At 41.5% G+C, this 19,470-nt stretch overlaps 1 protein-coding gene across 2 annotated transcripts; it reads left to right on the top strand.

Annotated features, from left to right (window-relative positions):
* Nucleotides 1-2,255: 2,255 nt before the first annotated feature.
* Nucleotides 2,256-19,155, top strand: SHCBP1 (SHC binding and spindle associated 1). Of its 2 annotated transcripts, XM_056360942.1 has the most exons (13): nt 2,256-2,421; nt 3,264-3,434; nt 4,047-4,162; nt 5,104-5,312; nt 6,369-6,461; nt 9,019-9,252; nt 9,350-9,518; nt 10,776-10,896; nt 13,945-14,076; nt 14,997-15,115; nt 15,867-15,953; nt 16,257-16,398; nt 17,169-19,155. In XM_056360942.1, the coding sequence occupies exons 1-13, from the start codon at nt 2,268-2,270 to the stop codon at nt 17,486-17,488; spliced, it is 2,067 nt and encodes a 688-aa protein (XP_056216917.1). In that variant the 5' UTR covers nt 2,256-2,267; the 3' UTR covers nt 17,489-19,155. The 2 variants fall into 2 exon arrangements, with proteins under 2 accessions (XP_056216917.1, XP_056216918.1); XM_056360943.1 differs by lacking the exon at nt 15,867-15,953.
* Nucleotides 19,156-19,470: the final 315 nt, after the last annotated feature.

Here is a 19,470-nt window from a genome sequence, read left to right as displayed (position 1 = left end):
CTGTGTTACTTCACTCTTTAAATATGGGGGAACTTGTTTGAAATATAATACCATGTTCAATGCTACTGCAGGTTTAACGATGACAAACTCCCAGTTCTTACTTACTTAAAACTTGCCGATTTACAACCACTTCATTTTTAGTCTGGAGAGAAGGAGACTCAGGGGGGACCTTATTGCCCTCTACAAGTACCTGAAAGGAGGTTGTAGGCAGGTGGGGGTAGGTCTTTTCTCCCAGATAACAAGGGACTTGAAAAGAGGAAACAGCCTCAAGTTGCACCAGGGGAGGTTTAGGTTGGATATTAAGAAAAATTTCTTTACTGCAAGGGTGGGGAAGCATTGGAACAGGCTGCCCAGGAAGGTGGTAGAGTCACCATCCCTGAAAACACATAGATGTGGTGCTTAGGGACATGGTTTAATGGTGGGCTTGGCAGTGCTGGGTTAACGGTTGGACTTGATGATCTCAGAGGTTTTTTCCAACTTAAATGATTCCATGATTCTATTAAAAAACACTCTGCTTTGAAGGCTGACCTTAAAAAACAAAAACAAAAAACAAACACCACACCACCCCCCCCAGATTTTGGGGGAGATTTAGATGTTCTAGTGTAATTTTATAACTAATTATGATAGATGAAAACTACATGAGCATGGTTAAACATACATGCCCATGTATAATGGTTAAATTCTGATAGCATACTGCAGAAAAGTCCTGGGGATGAAGATACTCTTTTTCTTCTGGGGTTAGGATGGGCAAGGGTCGATTTCAGTGGACCTCTGGCAACTCAGGCTCGTGTAGTGCCGGGCTAAACAGGGCTGTTGGTTTACTCTGAATGTGTAAATGCTGTAGGCATTACGCTGCTGCTGCAAAAGCAATTAATACTTGGAAAGTAAACGAGTAGAAGCTGTAAGCTGGCCGCCGTCTCATCTGCGGCATCTGCGAAATCTGCGGCAGCCACCTCGTGGCCATTTCTGTTGGGAAGGAACTGTTTGAACATCTATTTAAAAACAGCCATGGTGTGGAGGAGAAAGGAATGCTTCCCGATGTAAAATTTCTCCGTGTACTGTTACACTTGTTAATGTCAGGATAATGCCAACAACCTGTGATGCTAATACAGATCAAACCCAGGTATTGACCTGACAGATGGGGTTGCCAGGAGCAGCTATGTAAAGCCTGGCCCACGGTGGCCGTCCTACACGCCTGGGGAACAGTCTGTACTATCCCAAATCTCCGTCACAGCACACTGATCCTCTGCTTCTTCTGAACTGCATTGCACAGGGCGCTGCGTATTCTTCCTGGAACATCTTGATTAATTTTTTTTTTCTTAGCTCCTGCCTGTCCCCAGATACTGTAATGAGCTTCAGTCTCCTCATCTTTGCTAAATATCTGCTCAGTTCAATATTAATGTCTTCCAGCTGCTTAGCTCCACCTTACTTACACTGTTTTGACTTTAATCCTTATAGGGACTTGTGGTAACAGAGCTCGAAACACAACCAGTGGCTTGAAAAGAAGAGATGGGCCGAGAAACGCATTGGAAAGAGATGTCAGGACAGGGATGAGAGATGGTAACACTGTGATGGAGGTGGCACCAATGGGAAATTCAGAGGGGAAACGCCTTGTGCTTTAAATTTATATCAAGTGCCTTTTATGTGGCAACCGGTCAGAGTTACAAGCAAAGCTTGTCTTCCTGGAGTTACGTGAGCAAACTGCTCCGCGAGTTACAGTTTTTGTTTTTGCTTTGGTTGTGGTTTGGTTTTTTTTTTGGGGGGGGGGGGAGGGGGGGCGGGGACGACGACGAGGGGACTGTATAGATTGTTGGGGGTTTTTTAGGTTTCTGGGGTGACGCTTGACTGATCCTTCTCCCCCCAGTGCGCTGCTCAAACCCCTCTCCGCAGGGACGAGCCCCTCAGGGCACCTCGGTGTTCTGCCTAACGGCACAGTACCGGTCACGGCCATCCCCGCCGCCGGGCGCAAGGGCGGGTAACGGCCGCACCGGCGGGTAACGCGCACACCGGCGGGTAACGCGCACACCGGCGGGTAACGCGCACACCGGCGGGTAACGCGCACACCCGCGGGTAACGCGCACACCCGCGGGGACGCGCCCGCAGGCCCCGCCGCGCCGCTTGCCCCCCCCGCAGGGCCCCGGCACGGCGCCGCCCGCCCTCCCGCGGCGCTGCCGCTAGCCAATCAGGGCGGCCGCTGCCCGTGACGTGGCAGAGCGGTAGCTGCTGGGGCAGTTTGAAATTTGAGCGGGCGGCGCGGCGCGGGCGGTATGGCTGAGCCGGGGCGGGCCGGCAGCGGGGGCGCCCCGCCGGGGGACGGGCAGACCCCGCCGGGGGACGGGCAGACCCCGCCGGGGGAAGGGCAGACCCCGCCGGGGGACGGGCAGACCCCGCCGCCGGAGCGCGCCGGGGCGGCGAAGCCAGGTAGGGGCTGCCGGTGCCGGGCGGCCGCGCCGCGGGGAGGGAGGGCTGGGGCTGCCTACGCCGGGCGCGCCCCGGCTCCGCCGCCGCTCGGAAGGGCAGGGGCCAGCCGAGACGCCGGAGGGCCGCGGGCACCGCCCGCCCGCTTTGGGGCAGCGCAGGGGCCGGACGGTTTGCCCGGGACGGCTCGGCAGCCTTTGGTCGAAATATGTTGCTTGGAATTGAGACTTCAGGTGTGGAGACTGCGTTAGTTGATCAAAATACAAACAGAATACTTGTACTGAAGAACAGGAAAATACTTAAGAGAAGAAAAGGGCACCTGTGAAAACATGTCTTTAGCTGAGGCTAGTATCTACAGCTTTATTGTGCCTCTTATGTTTCGTTCTTTGCTCACAGTAATCCTGTACGTTATTTTGGATCAGTTGTGTGCAGGATCTGCTGGTTTTATGCATGTTCCAAGGTCATTTGGATTATTGCTTGATATTGCATCTGGGTGATGCAGGCAGTGTACTAGCAAGGCATCGTATGTACATGAATGGTAACGTATTACTTAAAGGTTTTTAGATCCTACATATAGAACAACGTAAATTAGCATGTAACTGCAGCTCAGGACAGCTGGCAATAAATGGGAGATCCTCCTTTGGGACAGGGTAGATACTCTGAAGAAGAGAGCAGGTAATCAAGTAAGATAGTCTCTTCACCAAGGATAAATCAAGCTGTGTTGTAGAAAGCAGGTTCGTGATAGATTTTGGTCTGAACAGGAATTCTTTGGGAATAGAGGAGTGGGTGATGGCTGCATTGAACTGACAGTTTGTTGGGTTTGCTTTGTGCCCACTCCTCCCCAGATCTGCTCCGGGAAGATGATGATTCCTGTAGTGATTATGGCAGTCGTGACAAACCAGGGACTGCTTTAGGAAGGACTGTGCCAGATGGGAATGTGCTTTTTCCAGATATTTTTCATACCGAACATCTTTTGTTTTACGAGCGATTTAAAGCTTACCAGGATTACATCTTGGGTAAGTAACCTCTTAATAGAAAAAGAACACATAGCCAGGTTTCTTCTAGTGAATGCTTAAATGATCCAATGTAAATGGAGGCAATTCCATATTAAACTATGAGATGCTTTTAATAATGGGGACTAGAACGGATGTGGTGTCCTGCTGTCGCTTATTCTGTAACCTCAGCTGCTTTATCTGTCTGGCGGACCAGGAGGCAATGGTTTTAATGTAAGTAAATAAAATCTGAATAATGAAGGCAAAGGTGCTAATACTGGATTCTGTGCCTTGTTTTGACTGATCTTAATAGAACTGTGCTTTGTGTAATAAGACTGTTTAAGATAAGGCACAGGTTAGCTGCTTAATGCCACTGGCACGGAAACCTTCAGTACCTGGGAGCTTGAGTACTGGATCTCTTCTTCCAGAGAAGCACAGAACAGATGGCTCTCCAGCTCTCTCAGTACTGAGACAGACAGCAAAGATGCTGATGGTTATCATGAGTGAAACAGAATGAAGTCCAGCTTGAGATGTGGTAGAGGACTGTTTCAACTGTGTTGACTTTCATTTTCCAGTGATCTGGAGGACTTTTCTTTCTTTCCTTGCATAAATGTACTGCCTTCAATTTCTTTTTAGCTGACTGCAAAGCTTCTGAAGTGAAAGAATTCACAGCTGAGTACCTGGAGAAGGTCCTTGAACCATCTGGATGGCAGGCAATCTGGCGCACCAATGTGTTTGACGTCCTCGTTGAGGTAAATGGAATGCAGTTGCATAGGCATTTGCCTCCGATTGACATAATTTACCTCTGTAACAGACAGATCATTTATCGATGAAGTTTATGAGCTGGTAGGAAATAGTAATATTTTCATATCTAATTGCCAGTGATGGCTAGGGCAATAGGAATTTATTCAAAGGGCTCAGTGCTTGAGACTGGAAGGGGAAAACGTCAAGTCAGTGCGAGTGAGCCATAAGGAGATCTCTGTGGGCACAGAGGGGAGATAAGTACTTGGTCCAGAGCTGGCTATTGTAATGTAGTCTTTTCAAATATTAGGCTCTAATCATTCGTTGATTTATTTTATTATCAGTAAAATTCTTCCTCTTAACCCGTCTTGGTATTGACAGTAGGTCTTCCACATTGCATACTCCTGTCATAGACCCACTGAGGGTTTGCTGGTTTGGGATACTCCTTTTCTAGGTGTTTCAACGTCCAGGTCATACATCTTTGTGCAAACCTTGGATGTTCAAACTTGCATTTCTGTTACATTTTTGAAGAGGGAAAAACTATAGCCCTCAGCTTTTCAGCCCAATTAGTGACAAAAAGGCTTTCACTGGCCCAGACTAACTTGTTGGATTGTGATTGTTTGTGTCATGTGGGCACTTTGAAAAATTAGTCCCAAAGGAGTTTCTAAGAACTGTAAGGTATTGATTTGTTTGAGTCTGAGCATGCTGCTTTTTCCTGTTTTTTTTTTTTTTTAAAAAAAAAAACCCACAAAGAAAACCCAAATAGAGAAGCAACTTATTGGCATTGTATGAATATTATGAGGGGTTTGGACAAAGTTTGGAGTGTGGAAAAGGCTCTAGATGTATGGTTCTGAGAAGCTTAATTCTGGGGTTCTCGCTTCAGCTGAATAGGTCGTCTTCCTCTGCTGTACCTAAGGTTTGGAGAAACCTGAAGTACTATTTGTTCCAACAGGTGGTTGATGTGGAGTACTCTGCTCTGAAAGCAGTTGTGCAACTGAGTGAGCCTTTCCTGTGTGACTCACGGGATAGCACCTTTACCTTGGAGTGCATGCAGGAGCTCTTGGAGCTGAAGGAGCGTCAGCTACCGCTGCAGGAGCTGTGGGTTGTGTATGACGAGTCAGGGGAGTTTGACCAGACAGCACTAGCCGTAGAGCATGTCAGGTAGGAACATGCTCAAGGTTTAATTTTTGTCTTTAACAATTACACTCTGATGATATTCAGTGGGTGGTCTCTGAGTTCTTGTGGTTATGCTGGCAGCTCCACAAGCCAAGCTTTCCAAAGTCAATCTGATGACTGGTATTATAAGGAAACTGCTCAAAAAGAAAGTCTGTGGTGTCTTCTGCAGCTACAAAGTACATCTAGCTGCATCCTAGTGTCATAATACATAAAACAATGTAAATTGTGTTGCTTTCCCTGTCTTCTCCACCCCGGATTTCCTTGGACTGTATCACCTTGCTTGCTCTAGTGATGTGTTCCTTTCTCTTCTATATCATTTGTGTGGCTTTTTTCCTTTTTCTTTTTTCTGCGTTTTGCCTCCTCCCTTATGTTTGCTATTGATTCTTTTGGTGTCCATTCACAACTTTCTTTTAGTTTCCTTTCTTTGTCATCTCACTGTCTCTTTTCCATCTCCCTTGATTTCATATTGTACATGCTGTTTGAAAGCGATCTACAAATAGGTGGTAGAACTGGATGAAAAAGCTGAAATAGGAGGAATGACCTTCCTGTCTAGAAAATGTGCTGTTTCAGAAGTGGTGGGTGCGGGAGGAAAAGGGGAGAAGAGATATATTCTGTTGTGAATTACTTGGTACAGAGATCTAAGCTTGAACGATGGAGGTGACAAACTCACTGTCAAAAAGAAAGCTTAACTGAAGCATGCTTGGCTAAACCAAACAACTAAAGAGCCTCAGGATCTTAAGAGTGTAACTCTTGTTTGCAAATCCAGCTTTTGCTCTGTTTTGATGAAAGTGGGACTCAGGCTATTATGAATTTTGGATTTAGATACACAAAATAAAAATCTTTATGCAGGTAAACAACAGGCAAGAAAGATAACTTCTCTGTATGTGAAATACTTTACAGGACAGTAAAGTGGAATTAGTGAGAGGTGGTGCTTAGAGATGAATTCTCAAATTGGTCACATTTGTGTTTCCAGTGCTGTCACCTCTGCTTGGGTAAGTGTGGCCTCCTTTGTGTGACTAAATGCTTGCTTTTCTCCAAAAGATTCTTCTACCAGTGCATCTGGAGGACCTGGGATGAGGAGGAGGAGGATGATTTTGATTACTTTGTGCGATGTGTTGAGCCTCGACTGAGACTGTAAGTGTAACACCCTTGATATTACTAGGGTAGACGTGGGAACAGTGACGCGCAACTAGATTTAAAAAACCCAACCCTGGTCACTGGTACATCAAGTGTGTTCTAACAGCATTCGGTGTCTGATGGTCAACATTTTGCATGGAAAGGGGGTGCAACGACTGAGGTTGCAACGACTTCTGAACGTTGTTTCCCTGCACTCGCTGACCTTCCATCAGATGGCACTCCGAACCCAGCTATAGCTGCCCTCGGCTTGGGCTGCACTGTCATCCCAGTTAGAGCTCACCTGGGGTGCTCTGATACCTCTGGGCATAGCGTAACAATCCGAACGGAGCTGAATGTTGCCAAACCCATGTAAATTGGTCATGCTGAAGGAGGAGTGTGTGCATTTCTTTCCCTCGTGGGACTGGTCAGCATTAGGTTATCTGAAGGTGGGCTTTTAATGCTGTCCTGCCATATGGAACTGAAGCAGTGCACGAGGACGCAATCTGGTTATTTTTGAGGCTGCTAAATAACCAAAACACACTGTAAAACGTACCTGGAGCTAATAATTGAAAAGTGATTTTTAGTGTAGTTTTTCCTCTGAGATTTGGCACGCTATCTTTTTCTCAAGTCTTTCATGAGGATTATTTTTCAGTTCCTTTTCTTTACTTATTATAACTTAACCTCATTATTTTCTGGAAGTTTCTGTGTCATTCAGATCAAGGTTTGATAATTTATGATGCTGGGGAGCTACATCAGTATTTATAACCCACCCTGAAATACTATTTAGAATATGGCATTACATGTGCTCGAATATAGAATGTGATTTACAAAGAAAATCAGTATAACTACCTACACTATAAAGGTGGCTGCAGGCCTCTCTTTCAAACAGGACACAATGTGACATTTAAGGACTCTGATATGCCTGTGTTTTTCTGAGATCATACAAATTAGGACGAAGTGTTGTATATGGAAATTGTATGTGTTTTTGAAGTATTTACACTTGTGTGCTCCAGTAAATGGCTGTTCTGTTGAGTTTTTGGAGCCTTATGGAGACTTTGCAGGGGATGAAACCAGAATGAAATGGTGTGCCATGGGATAACTTTTTAATTCTGTGTGTGGCCTTACAGCCAGTTTGGTGAGAATCCAAAATGCTTAAACATCTTCAAGGAGAAAAGTAAATGTTATCCTTTCTTATTCTCCCATACGATGCTTGATACAAAGCCAGTCTGCCAAGTTACACTGATGTTGCTGTTATCTTGTGTTGTGATCTAAGCACTGATGTATCAGCTCAGAAATAACATTAATCTTTAATGCATGGAAACATATGATGCTTTAAACTTTTCAGGTCTCTGGTGTGCTCTGTTTTAATGAGAACAGACAGTATCTTTGCACTGTACATTAGGCTGTACTAGTCTTCTGAGGCAAGTAAAGCTGTATGAACTGTTTAACTAAAGCTTGAAAAAACACATAGTTTTATGTGCTTTCATAGCGATCAGTTGTAAAATGTGCGGCATGCATTTTGGGGCCAAATTATGTACAATGTTGTTTCCTTCAAATATTTAATATTACTATATTGCTATAAAATCTTCTGATGCTAATCATGCTGCACTGACTAACTCTGTTGCCTCTGAGAACCCTATTGCCAAAACTTTGTGAGGCTCTATTTCTGTATGCTCTGTTTATTGTAACTATATAGATACTGACTGCTCTGACTACAAATTTTCTTGCTCTTTGCAGCATGTGCACCCTTTAAGGAGCCTCTGAAAATTGAGGGAATATCTTTGCTCTTATTTCATGTGCCCTCTTGAATAGAGCTATTTATACTATGTTCAGCTGGTTCCCTACAAAAATGGTGTGAGATAATTAAATCTTGTTTTAATTGTATCATTAATTGCTGTCCAGTTTTTTTGTTGTGATCATAATTGGTCCCATGTGATTGGCCCTGGATTTCATGACACTGTCTAGCTGGCAAATATCCTCATCTTTCTGACTGTGGCAATGCAGCTTTGGGCTGTATTTTCTGGCCTGCATTTTCTTTTGTAGAGGATGCTCTTGGGATGGTGCAAACTTTTTACAATGCAGTGCCTTCACATCTTCACCTGGTGCTGGTAATACCTTTCTTATCCATTCTGCATTTTTGTGCAGGTAATTGGTTAGACTGTTGATGATAGAGACTTCACATTATAGGATTTTTCTTCTATTTCAGATACAATTTTCTCAGTGTTTCTAATAAATGCTTAAAAATAGACTAATTTTTATATCAAATTACTTCCTAAATTCTTACTCTTTTTTTGAGTTGCTGTGCTTATGCCTTTGTTTCAGAATGCATTTCTGATAACTGTATAATCTTCCAAGGTAGGTGGACAACTATTTAGAAAGGGAGTATGTTTGTGTCTGTTCAGATTTCTGGTTTTGCTACTTTGGGAAAAAAAAAAAATTGAGCAGTGTTGATACAGACTGCAGAGAATCTTGATTAAAGCACCGAAGCAGAACTCTTCGGGTTCTCTCTGGGTTTATATTTGATCTTTCAAAATTTTAGATGTGAAATATAGTGACCTCTTGCTCTGAATTGCAGGCATTATGACATCATTGAACACCGTGTGCCTTCTGGGCTTGCAGCTGATTACCAGAACTTGTTGTCTCAATGTGAAGAGCTTTACAGGAAGTTTATAGATGTGAGGAACAGCATATCAAGCAGTGATTCGGACTCAGAAGAAGAAAATGTCTCCATGGTGGAAGGACTAAAATTGTATGAGAAAATAGAGCACTTAAAACAAAAGCTAAAACTAATTGAGAATCCGCTGCTGAGGTACCTTGGTTTTGGGCAAGGAGGAGGGCCATATAGGAGGCTACGTGTACGTTCCTTATTGAAGAAAGAGCTGATGGCTTTGTTGCTCTTGTTTTAGGTATGTGTTTGGTTACCAGAAACACAGCGGTTCCCAAGCTAAAGGGCTGAGACCAACAGGTACCAAGGTCATTCATGTTGTATCCTCAGTCATGGTGGCAAGTTTGCTGCAGTCATTGCTAAGGGACAAACTTTGCCCTGAATCTTGTGGTGAAGAACTAGAAATACAGGTATGGCAACAGGAATTGTCTGTCTGCTAATACTTTTCTTCCACCTTGTTTTTTGAGGAGAAAATAAGTTTATCAAGTGCAAGATACTATGTTTGCACAGTGTTATTTTTTTTTTGTCAGTTCAAAAAAAGCACTGTAATTTAAACAGTGAGTGGTGAGACTGGATGATACAAGTAATTTCTTTAATTCATTTGTGTCTGAGTACTCCATACAAGCAGTTTCCTTCCTGTGTGTAGGAAATGAGATAAACTTTCTGTAATAATTACTTTACTGTGTTTCATTGTACAATACTTACATTTAGTCTTGAAATACTTGTGTCTCTTGATGCTACTGATAATGATCTAGAATTGGAAGAGAGAAATGTCATTCTGTTGCTTTAGTACTGTGTAGGAGATACATTAAGTTTTAGTGAATTCAGACGGGACTTGCCACTTCAACAGTTAAGAGCAGTTTGGATTCCTTGGGCCCAAATTAAATTGCTGGCTGTATTCTGATCAAGTTCATGAATTACAGATGGCCAAAATGCAGCCACAGGGAAGATCTGGGATTAACTTTTGGGCTATAAATCAGGTTTTCTGATTTGGCAATTGAGAAATGCTCTCACTATACTTACCCTGGAATTTGCTGGGAAGCAATAAATGTGCAGTTTTTCTGTTCTTTCTGTTATTCTTCAATACAGAATCCCCCAGTAATAGTTGTGAAGGATATTAGCCTGCCCTTTTTAGACAATAAAAAGGACCATGTGGTCCCCATGTTTGCCACAGTAATATCTAAACTCTATTTTGGGGTGACTTGCACCAGGACCCCCGAAGGGTTATGTCAGTGTTCAGGCCAGCTCAAATATAGTTGCTGAGTTGTTTGTGTTTCCCTTAATTTTCTTTACCTTCTGTCATCTATTTCTTCAGTCATTCATGGCAAGGCACTTGAGGCACAATTCAGATGTTGGCCTGTAACCAAGGCCATATTGAGGTTGCCTTTCTGGTGCATATGCTCTTCGATCTGTGTCTCTGCCCCAGTTTTCTCATGGGGGAATGGACATGACACAAACATCAAAGGAATGTTTTAAGGCTGTTTTTGTCCGTAGTGCTATGATTCTTGAATTCAAAGTAGAAATTGTGTATTATTGGTGCCCTTAAAAAGGGTTTCTTCCAAGCAAAACCAGCAACACTTAATTGAAAAGCAAAGCTTTAAGGGCATAAATGCATTCCATTTTTTATAGTGTTCTTCAGGAGCTGATTGTGTGTTTGTCTTTTACAGTTTCACAATGATCCACTGACAGCTGTAAATGCCTGTTACGAAGGAGACAGTGTCATCATCTGTCCTGGTCGTTACGTTGTAGATGGCATGTTCTGCATTGCTGATTCAGTTGAACTAGAAGGTAGAAGGTTTGCTAGCTTAAAGGTCCTTAAAATGAAGTGAACTGAGTGTCTTTAACTCTGCATAAGGATTTACTTTTTGCAGAGTTTGTTGGGAATATTTGATTTTTTTTCTTCAAAGCGTTCCTATTTCTGCATGTGGAGCCATATCTAATGCGGCATGGAGTAAGCTGTTTCATTAGGCATAGTTGCTTCTACAAATAAACTGCAAATGTTGCTGATTAATAGCAAATTCATCATTTCTTCCTAACTATTTGTCTAGATAAATTCTGATTATACAGATAGTAGAGAGGATTCAACAGAAACATGAGGGACTTGCTGATTTTTTTTTTTTTTTGGTAATCTAAGAAGCACAATAGTTTTTCTGAGAGGCTTCAGTTTTTACAGCTGGTAACTTAAAAGTGCTTGAGAGCTGCCCTTGTTCTTTGCATGTCTTAATCTATTTCAGAGGTATGCTCTGAGTCTCATTACCAGTATAGCACTGGTGAATGCAGAGAGGAAGAGCCAAGTGCTATTAGAACCTGGCTTATGGCCCTTTTTGCGTGACAGCGATGGGGGGTCGGGGTGGCTACCAGTGTCAAGCCGCATTATGCGAGGTGCATGGGTAGAGGAGGGAGCTGTTGACTTAACATCTACTTTTTCCTGTAGAAACAGGCATAGCATGCACAATTCCATTTTTCTTTCAAATTATGTGTTTTAAATACTTCTGCCTTGTCTAAGATATGTTGCTATCTCTTCCTTGTGATTCTTGATTTCCCAGTGTAATTCCTCTGCTTTAGGCATGCACACTCTGCTGCAGTGTAAGTCTCTGTATCACTAGGGCTTGTGCAGCTGTTCAGATACTTATTTGGCTGCATTTTTGTCTTGTCAAAATTACTTAATGGGAAGAAGGCTGGGAGTTTAATTTCCTGCTGTTCTGGACTTTTTCTTGCCCTTGTTTTATAAGTGTCATTTTCTTTCTTGCCCTTCTCTTGTGTGTGTGTGTTTTACATAGATACGCGTGCTGATAGACAATGCACCTGCAGGATGAAGGACCTCAAAGTGCTTTATTTATCTGCAAGAATGTCATTGTGCTAAAATTGTGTGGGGTGGTTTTTATTGCTTTTCTAGCTTTAAGGAAAAAGTAATACAAATAGTGCAATAGCACATCTATTAAAGGATGAGCTGCTCTATTTTAAGGAGCAAGGCATATAAATATGTCTCTTTAGTGTGAACCACTCTCTAAATAATGGGTACATGTCAGGGTATTTAATCTTCTTATACGGACTGCTGTTAGAGAAGTTTTTATAGCAATAGTAGTGGCCAAAAGTGTTTGAAGTAGGAGCATCAAGAAAGATTTTGCTGGCAGTCATCTGAGCAGCTGGCGGTTTTGGTGGCCTTCTTGGGATGAAGGGGTGACTTAACAAAGATATAATGTCACTTTGCTTAGTAGAGGTTTTATTTTTTTCAAGCCACTGTACAAGTAAGTAGTAAGGTTGAAAGTAAGAGGATTAGTAAGTCAGGGATAAAAAACTGACAAGAACTAAATAAGGTTAAGCAGTAGCAGCTGCAGGAAATCATGGTAAAGGTAACGTTAACACGTGGCAAAAACGTGTAGCAAAGGCACCTAAGAACTTTCCTTCTGCTTGTACGGTGGTTGTTCAAGCTGGATGGGAACCTGTAGCATCAGCCCATCTAGTATCTGTGATCAGTGTTAATGGATGAGAAATACCTTTAGCTCCTGTGGAGTCACTTGGCTTATGGGCAGGTTGTTGAGCCATGACCACGTTGTGTGTTGTACACCACTTGATAGCAGGTGGATCTTTCCTTCTCTATTCCTTGTCTTGTCGCTGGCTTCCTTCTTACTAGAGCTGCTGCTTCAGAGGTGAAGTGTAAAGCAAGCTAAAAGCATGGTTAGAAAAATGACAGGCAGTCTGTAGGACAATTAATTATTCCCAAAACTCTTGCCTTGGATAATAACCCCTTTCTGTAGTGGGGTGAAGTTAAACTACATCTGCCATTGCTGTCCTGTGGTGTTCTCTTTTGACGTACTGGAAGTAAACTGCCCCATGCCACCTCCCCTCCAGGGGTGACTGTAAATCAGTAGCAGGTGGGAAAAGATTTCTAGCTAGTATAGTGTGCTGAAGTATCAATCACTTAACTTTGCATTAAATCTGCCGTCTTTAATTCTGCCAACTCTTGTTCAAAGGTTTTTTTTCTTTTTTAACCTTTCCACTTGCACATTAGAGTATTTATTTATGTACTTGGTTAAAAGCTAGCATCCTGCTCAGGCACTTCTTATCTGAGTTTGTGTGTGCTTTCAGGAAATGGTAGGACTCACGCTGCTTTAATAGATGTTGCATTATTGCTTTCCTTATCATGATTCTTGTCAGTGACAAGCAATAAAAGCTTTACATGCTCATAACTTCCCCTGTAAGTGGTTGAATGCTGACAACTGTGGATGGCTTAGTAAATCAATGTTGTCATATGCTTGTGAAAGTTTCTTTTTAATCTGGAAGCCCATGTAACACAAGAACATTAAATTTTGACCCAAGTTTCATTTAAATCGGGAAGTTGAGTGAAGCTTACTAGCAATATCAAGTCCTCTGCACTTGCTTCCTTGTGTTGTGGAAGTGACTGCTCCCCTCCCGCTGGCCCCGTGCTCCTTGGAACCTCAGCCTGCTCTAGTCAACTGTACTTTGAAAGCAGGCTGCAGATGCTTGTGTGTCCTTGGTTACTGCATCACCCTGCTCTGTTGTAACTTTTGGGAGTAGGAACTTTGGCCTTGGCAAAGGTGAGCTCACTTAAGCTTTTGCTCAGCTGTCTAAAATAACTTTGCATTTTGTTGTGTGTCATTCAAGTAAGGTAACTTTTGAGTTTGGTTTTGAGTGCCTGAACCTTGGTTCAGAGAGCATGTAAGGTGTAGCTTCACCACTGGGTGGAAAATCCCATTCAAGGTATTAGACTTCAAGTTTTAAACCTCTGTATTTAGTTTAAATGTCTACTATATACTGAGCACCTGACTGTTACCAGTTATTCATCAAACTTGCATCTTTCATCTCTGCTTTAAGGCTATGGCCTGCCAGATGATATTGTGATAGAAAAACGAGGGAAAGGAGACAACTTTGTTGACTGTACAGGAGCCAATATAAAGATCTCCAGTTTGAAGTTAGTACAACATGATGCTGTGGAGGGGATTTTAAGTAAGTATAAAAGCATCTTTACCTTCTTGTGAATCTTTCACAATTTACTGTTAGAATTAAAGCCGAGACCTAGTGTTGGAGTTCACTAGTTGTAACGAAGTATTGTAGAGAGGAGCCCTACAGGTATAAATATCAATGCTTCCCCATTTTTTTAACTTGCTAATAATGTGGACATCAAAATAATTTCTACTCTTTTTACTTTAAAGTTATTGTAGCTCTTGTGTTCTATTCTCATACTCTGAGAAGATCATTTTACTTGATCATTTTTCTGCTGTTGAGGCGACCTGACTGACTGCTGCACAGCTGGTGTCAGGCTACCTGGAAATGGAAATAATTCCTTTTTCCACAGAAGAACCACCATGGCAATATTCAGCTGTAGCTGAACCCAGCCAGCTCTCCACTGAGGAATGGCATATGCTATAGAAATAGTGTGGAACTTTGCTGACAACACATTCAAACTGAGGTTCAAATAATCCTAAGTTGTATCTAATGAGTTTGTTGGCCATGGACTTCTGTCTTTGCAGAAGGTGCTAGTTAATACTTTGCCTCAACAGACATTTGGTTCTAAACATGTTAAATTGTTTATTAACACCTGTATACATGTATTTAGTATCTTTAAATCAAAAGTCTCTTAGGAATGTAATGAATAGTTGTCGATTTCCATAAAAAAAGCCAGAAAGCCAAAAAACTTCTAAGACAAATCTTTGGTCAGTGCTCCCTAGCAGCAGTGTTTCTGCTTATACCAGAAAAATAGCATAAGTTCAAACTATGCATGAGCAAATCATTAAAATTAATCCAAAGTGGATAAAGTTAAAATAGTGATTTTATCACACTGCAAAAATGCTACAAGTCCACCTGTCTGTAGGAGGGGTTTGCCTTTGCATAACTGATTCATTTAACAATGTTTTCTGTGTGTGTAGATGTCCATCATGGGAAAACCACCCTGGAGAATTGTGTGTTACAATGTGAAACTACAGGCGTAACAGTACGGACATCAGCTGAGCTAGTAATGAAAAAGTCAGATCTGTATGGTGCCAAGGTACAAGCAAATTCTTGACTCTGACTTATTTCCGAAATTAAAATAAAGGTTTCTGCTTGGAAATAATGCCATCCAGAACAGGGTGACTTCTGTTGCTCCTGGGAGAACCTTTACAAATTCATTTTGGACAGCTACATGTTATTGAGTTTCAGAGATTAGTCCCAAGGGTCTTGTAGCCGTCAATAATATCTAGTGAAGTGTCTCATGCTGATTTCTGTGTGATGATATGAAAATGATGTAGTAACAGGGGACATCTGTGAAATAATCGTTGCTGTATTGCTGGACTGATTCATGTCCTGGAATACTTTTACAGTAATCTTCTGTTTTCTCTGCCCATAAATAATATTTCTCATTAAATGTTGCATTTGTTCTAAAAATTAAATGCCCTTTTTGGACACCTTGTCCATTGATCCTTACAGAAGGATGATGAACACAGAAATGAACTCTTGATTAGGATGTTTTGAAGAATGATGGGGCTTTGAATGTTGTAAAGAATGAGAAAGTAATGCAAGGCTGTGCAGTTACTCTTTACCAGAGCTTTTGTGGACTGGTGGCAATAATATTATCCATGGGGCCTCAACCTTGAGTATTGCCGCTCAAGTTGGTTAACAAAGCTGTAAAGCTGGAATGGTAACACAATTCTGCTTTGCACGAACTGGTAGATAAACACAAAGATCTGTAACGGAGTTGTCAGATTAAATTGGAAATGGGCCTGAACTATTTGTGAACTGCCATCAATTTTATCTTGTAGGGTGCTGGTGTGGAAATATATCCAGGTAGTACGTGTACCGTGTTAGACAGTGGCATACACCACTGCAAGGAGGGAATACTTATAAAGGTCAGTTCAAGGCAGAATGTACTTGGTTTTGAAAAGCTTATAGCTGCTAGAATTAATGCAAATAACCTTGGTGGCTTGTCACCTTGCTGCTTTATGGTAGAACTCTTCTGTTGCATATGATGCTAACAGTACTTGTTTGCCTTTGCTTGATCCACTGAAGCAGTATACTTGTTTTATTTCTTTATTTCATCGGCAAATAATAAAATTCTAGCCAATACATAGAACTGATTCTACCTCGAACTGGAATGTTTTGCACCCCTTTAGCTGGACATAACATGTTGGATTTCTGTTTCTTTGCTGTAGAACTTCTTAGATGAACATTACGACATCCCTAAGATAACCATGGTCAATAATATGATTCATAATAATGAAGGATATGGTGTAGTCCTGGTCAGACCAGCAATGCCCTCTGATGTAAAGGATACTTCAGCAGAGACAACAAAAGGTATTTTTCTCTTCCTTTTTTTAGGAGAAAAAACTCCTAAAACTACCCAGTTTTTGGATTGTATAATTCATAATCAAGTCTCTTAAATTTTCTAATAATGTCTAGATTGATTTAGATGAAATAATTATTCATAACTCTCAGAACACTGGAAATTCCTAAAGGGTTAACTTGCTGCAGAGAAACTGTGAATGTCTGTGCTTCGTGGCGTGTTTACGTACTTCCACTGTAAAGTCCTTATGCACATGGTCTGTGCTCCCTGCTAGGCAGAGCCTGTATGTCTGTATGGCCTCCTTGGGTCATACAGAAACAAGAGTGTGACCAGCGAAATAGCAGACATGGCTTCTCTTACAGCTGTTCTGGTTCATGATAATTCCCTGCTAATTTCTTCTTTTGTGCATTAGAGCTGAGACACGCTCCCATGCAGAATTTTTTCTCCGCAGTAGATAAAATGGCAAATGATAAAATAAAAATTATATATTTCTATATAATGTCTTATTCAAGAAGTCACTAAGTGTAACGTGTAAACCCACTGCAATTTTCTCTAGTATCGCTATCACTTGACAACTTGAAGTCATCTCAAGAATAAACCTTTTTCTCAAGCATCTTGTGGTGCATTTGGGATATGTGCCTGTCACTAAGCAGTTATCCAAAAAGTGAGTGGGGTGAAGTGAAAATGTTCAGACTCAAGAAAACTTTTAAGTCCAGGAATTTTAAATGATTTGGCTGTTTTGTGTGACTGTTGATGACATTCTTATTGTTTCCTGACCTAGGGAATACGGAGCCTACCCAGTCAGGTGATGGGACAGCCCGTGTAGAGGGCTTGAGGCAAGGACTACCAGAATGTATAACTGATGAGCTGGAGCTCTATGAGCAAGCTGAGATTTCTGAACAAACTGAAGGCAACTATGAAATTGCAAATGAACTTGGGGCTACTTCTGCAAAGAAGAGCCAGATGCTCAAGAAAAGACTGAGTGAACTGGGAATCACAGAAGCCGATGAAAACTTAATGTCACAGGAAATGTTTGTTTCTATTGTGGGCAATCAGTTCAAATGGAATGGGAAAGGAAGTTTTGGTACATTTATTTTCTGACTGTCCTGACTCCTAATGGCATTGCAATAGAAGATTTGCACAAGCTATTATTTTCACTGCTGCTTTTCAAGGAGTTAACCTGTTCCATTAGCCTTCCATAATGTTACTGGGATGTGACAAATATTTATTAATAGTATATATATTGCATGTGGAAACTTTGCTTCCTTGCTGCATACTATGGATAGCGTGGTAGAAAACAGAACTCTAGCTTGAAGACTGCATGTATTCTGCTAATCTATGTGTTGCTTCTTTGCTAGCTCTCTGATGAGTCTTTTTTTAGTGTATTTATTTAACTTTTTATTGTAAAAAAAAAAATCTTCAAAGAAAGAAAATATAGATATGGCTCATCATGGAAAAGTGGGCAACAGATGTGCAGCAATTAGTAGTACATATCCCTCCGTATTTTTTTAAAGTGTCGTTAGTCTGTGGCTGACTCCTATAACCGATTGGCATGCTTAATTTTTTACATTAAACAGAAGCTAGTGAAATGCTATTCCTTGGGAATGTAGTGTTTGGCTGCCATATTTCATACTTGAAGTATTTTCTAGAAAACATTTGGAAGGGTAGTATCATTCAGTCTTCTGTGTCTTTCTGTGCCCAGCTGTTTACTTCCAACAGCTACCGGTGCTTGTGCACCTTTTTCTTAGGGAGGGCAGCATCTAACTAAACTCCGTTAATCTGAATAAAGAGAAATTAAAATAGATGTGTCTCTGTCTGTTAGCGGCATTCATACTGTACTTTTCGGTGCATTATTCTGAAATTTTGAAAACTATGCCATTTGTAGCAGCTGAGGTTTTGGAAATGAATGGAAAATTTAAAAAATTACTTTCCATTGAAATCTTATCAACCTACAGCTGTGAAACATTCAGTACTTGAGGGAAAAATTGGAAGGACTGCCTGATTGAGGAGGACTCCTCAGTGCCTATTATTATTATTATTTTAATTACAAATCTAGATGCTGCCTTCAAACTTTTGTACTAAGAGTTGTAGGTCAGTTTTTGAGCTAGTGGGTGAAATGTATGTAGGAAAATAACACCCAAGTGATCCAGGATGTCCTATGAAACACAATCGGCTGTTAAGAGGGTGTTAAGAAGGGAAAAGCAAGTTGCTGGCAAATTGACTTTGGAATAATTTCTGAAAGTAGCTTAGCAGGTGTCTGCCTTCGCTAGAAACGAATGCGTTGCCTGGAAGTGGATGTGAATAGTCTGATCCAGATTTTCCATTCTAGCATTCTTAAATTGAAATGACAATCAAAATTCACTTCAGTGCGTGATTTGTTTTAGTGTGAGCAGCTGATGGAAAGGAAAAGAGGAAGGTGTAATTTACATGCATTTGTTTTCCATTCTGTGAACCACAGGATCTATTGCAGCTTTTCTAGCCCACTGCTTCTGTTCTCATTCTGCTCAGGACGCTCTACTTCAGGACTAAACCGCGTTTTGATGAATATGAATGCCATTGCAGTATCTCAACATGCACAAACCCATACGTGTTTGCCACTTAGTGATTTTTAAAGAAATAATTGAGTCAAGTGAAAGCCTAATGCTAAGACTGGCAGTAGTTTAGTATCTTAAGCTATTCATCAGGTCACATGCCATGTTTCATGCTTTGATGTTATGCCTTTATTTCCTGAGTGTAATCCTTATTAAAGGACTGGGGCTAAAAACTAATTTTGTGGTTCTTTCCTCTCATCTTTTCAAATCATAATTCTCCTGAGCAAGCTGCCTTTGTGGTGTGTAGGTAGCGATTCTTTCCCATGCACTTCAGTTTGAGCCTGCCTTACCTCTTGACAGCCTCTTATCTCCCTTTTTGAAAATTCAGCTTTACGTTTATGAAGATAACAAAAAAACTGTAACTATTCTGCTTTCAATACCAACAGTTTTGCCCGTTCCTGTGCCAGATGCCAATGGTGATTCTATTGTGCAGGTTGTCAGTAGGTCAAGGAGCAAAATGAGGCTGCTAGTACAGCTTCCAGCAGTTTCCTT

Source organism: Falco biarmicus, chromosome 15, assembly GCF_023638135.1.
Source record: "Falco biarmicus isolate bFalBia1 chromosome 15, bFalBia1.pri, whole genome shotgun sequence".
In the NCBI taxonomy this organism is placed as follows: Eukaryota; Metazoa; Chordata; class Aves; order Falconiformes; family Falconidae; genus Falco; species Falco biarmicus.
The sequence above is the reverse complement of the archived record's forward strand: the minus strand, read 5'-3'. Positions and strand labels throughout refer to the sequence as shown.

Coding starts and splice junctions, on each gene's coding strand:
- SHCBP1 (XM_056360942.1), top strand. CDS start 2,268: ATGGCTGAGCCGGGGCGGGCCGGCAGCGGGGGCGCCCCGCCGGGGGAC. Junction 9,519..10,775: donor GTGAAGAACTAGAAATACAG/GTATGGCAACAG, acceptor TGTCTTTTACAG/TTTCACAATGATCCACTGAC. Junction 14,077..14,996: donor TGCTGTGGAGGGGATTTTAA/GTAAGTATAAAA, acceptor CTGTGTGTGTAG/ATGTCCATCATGGGAAAACC.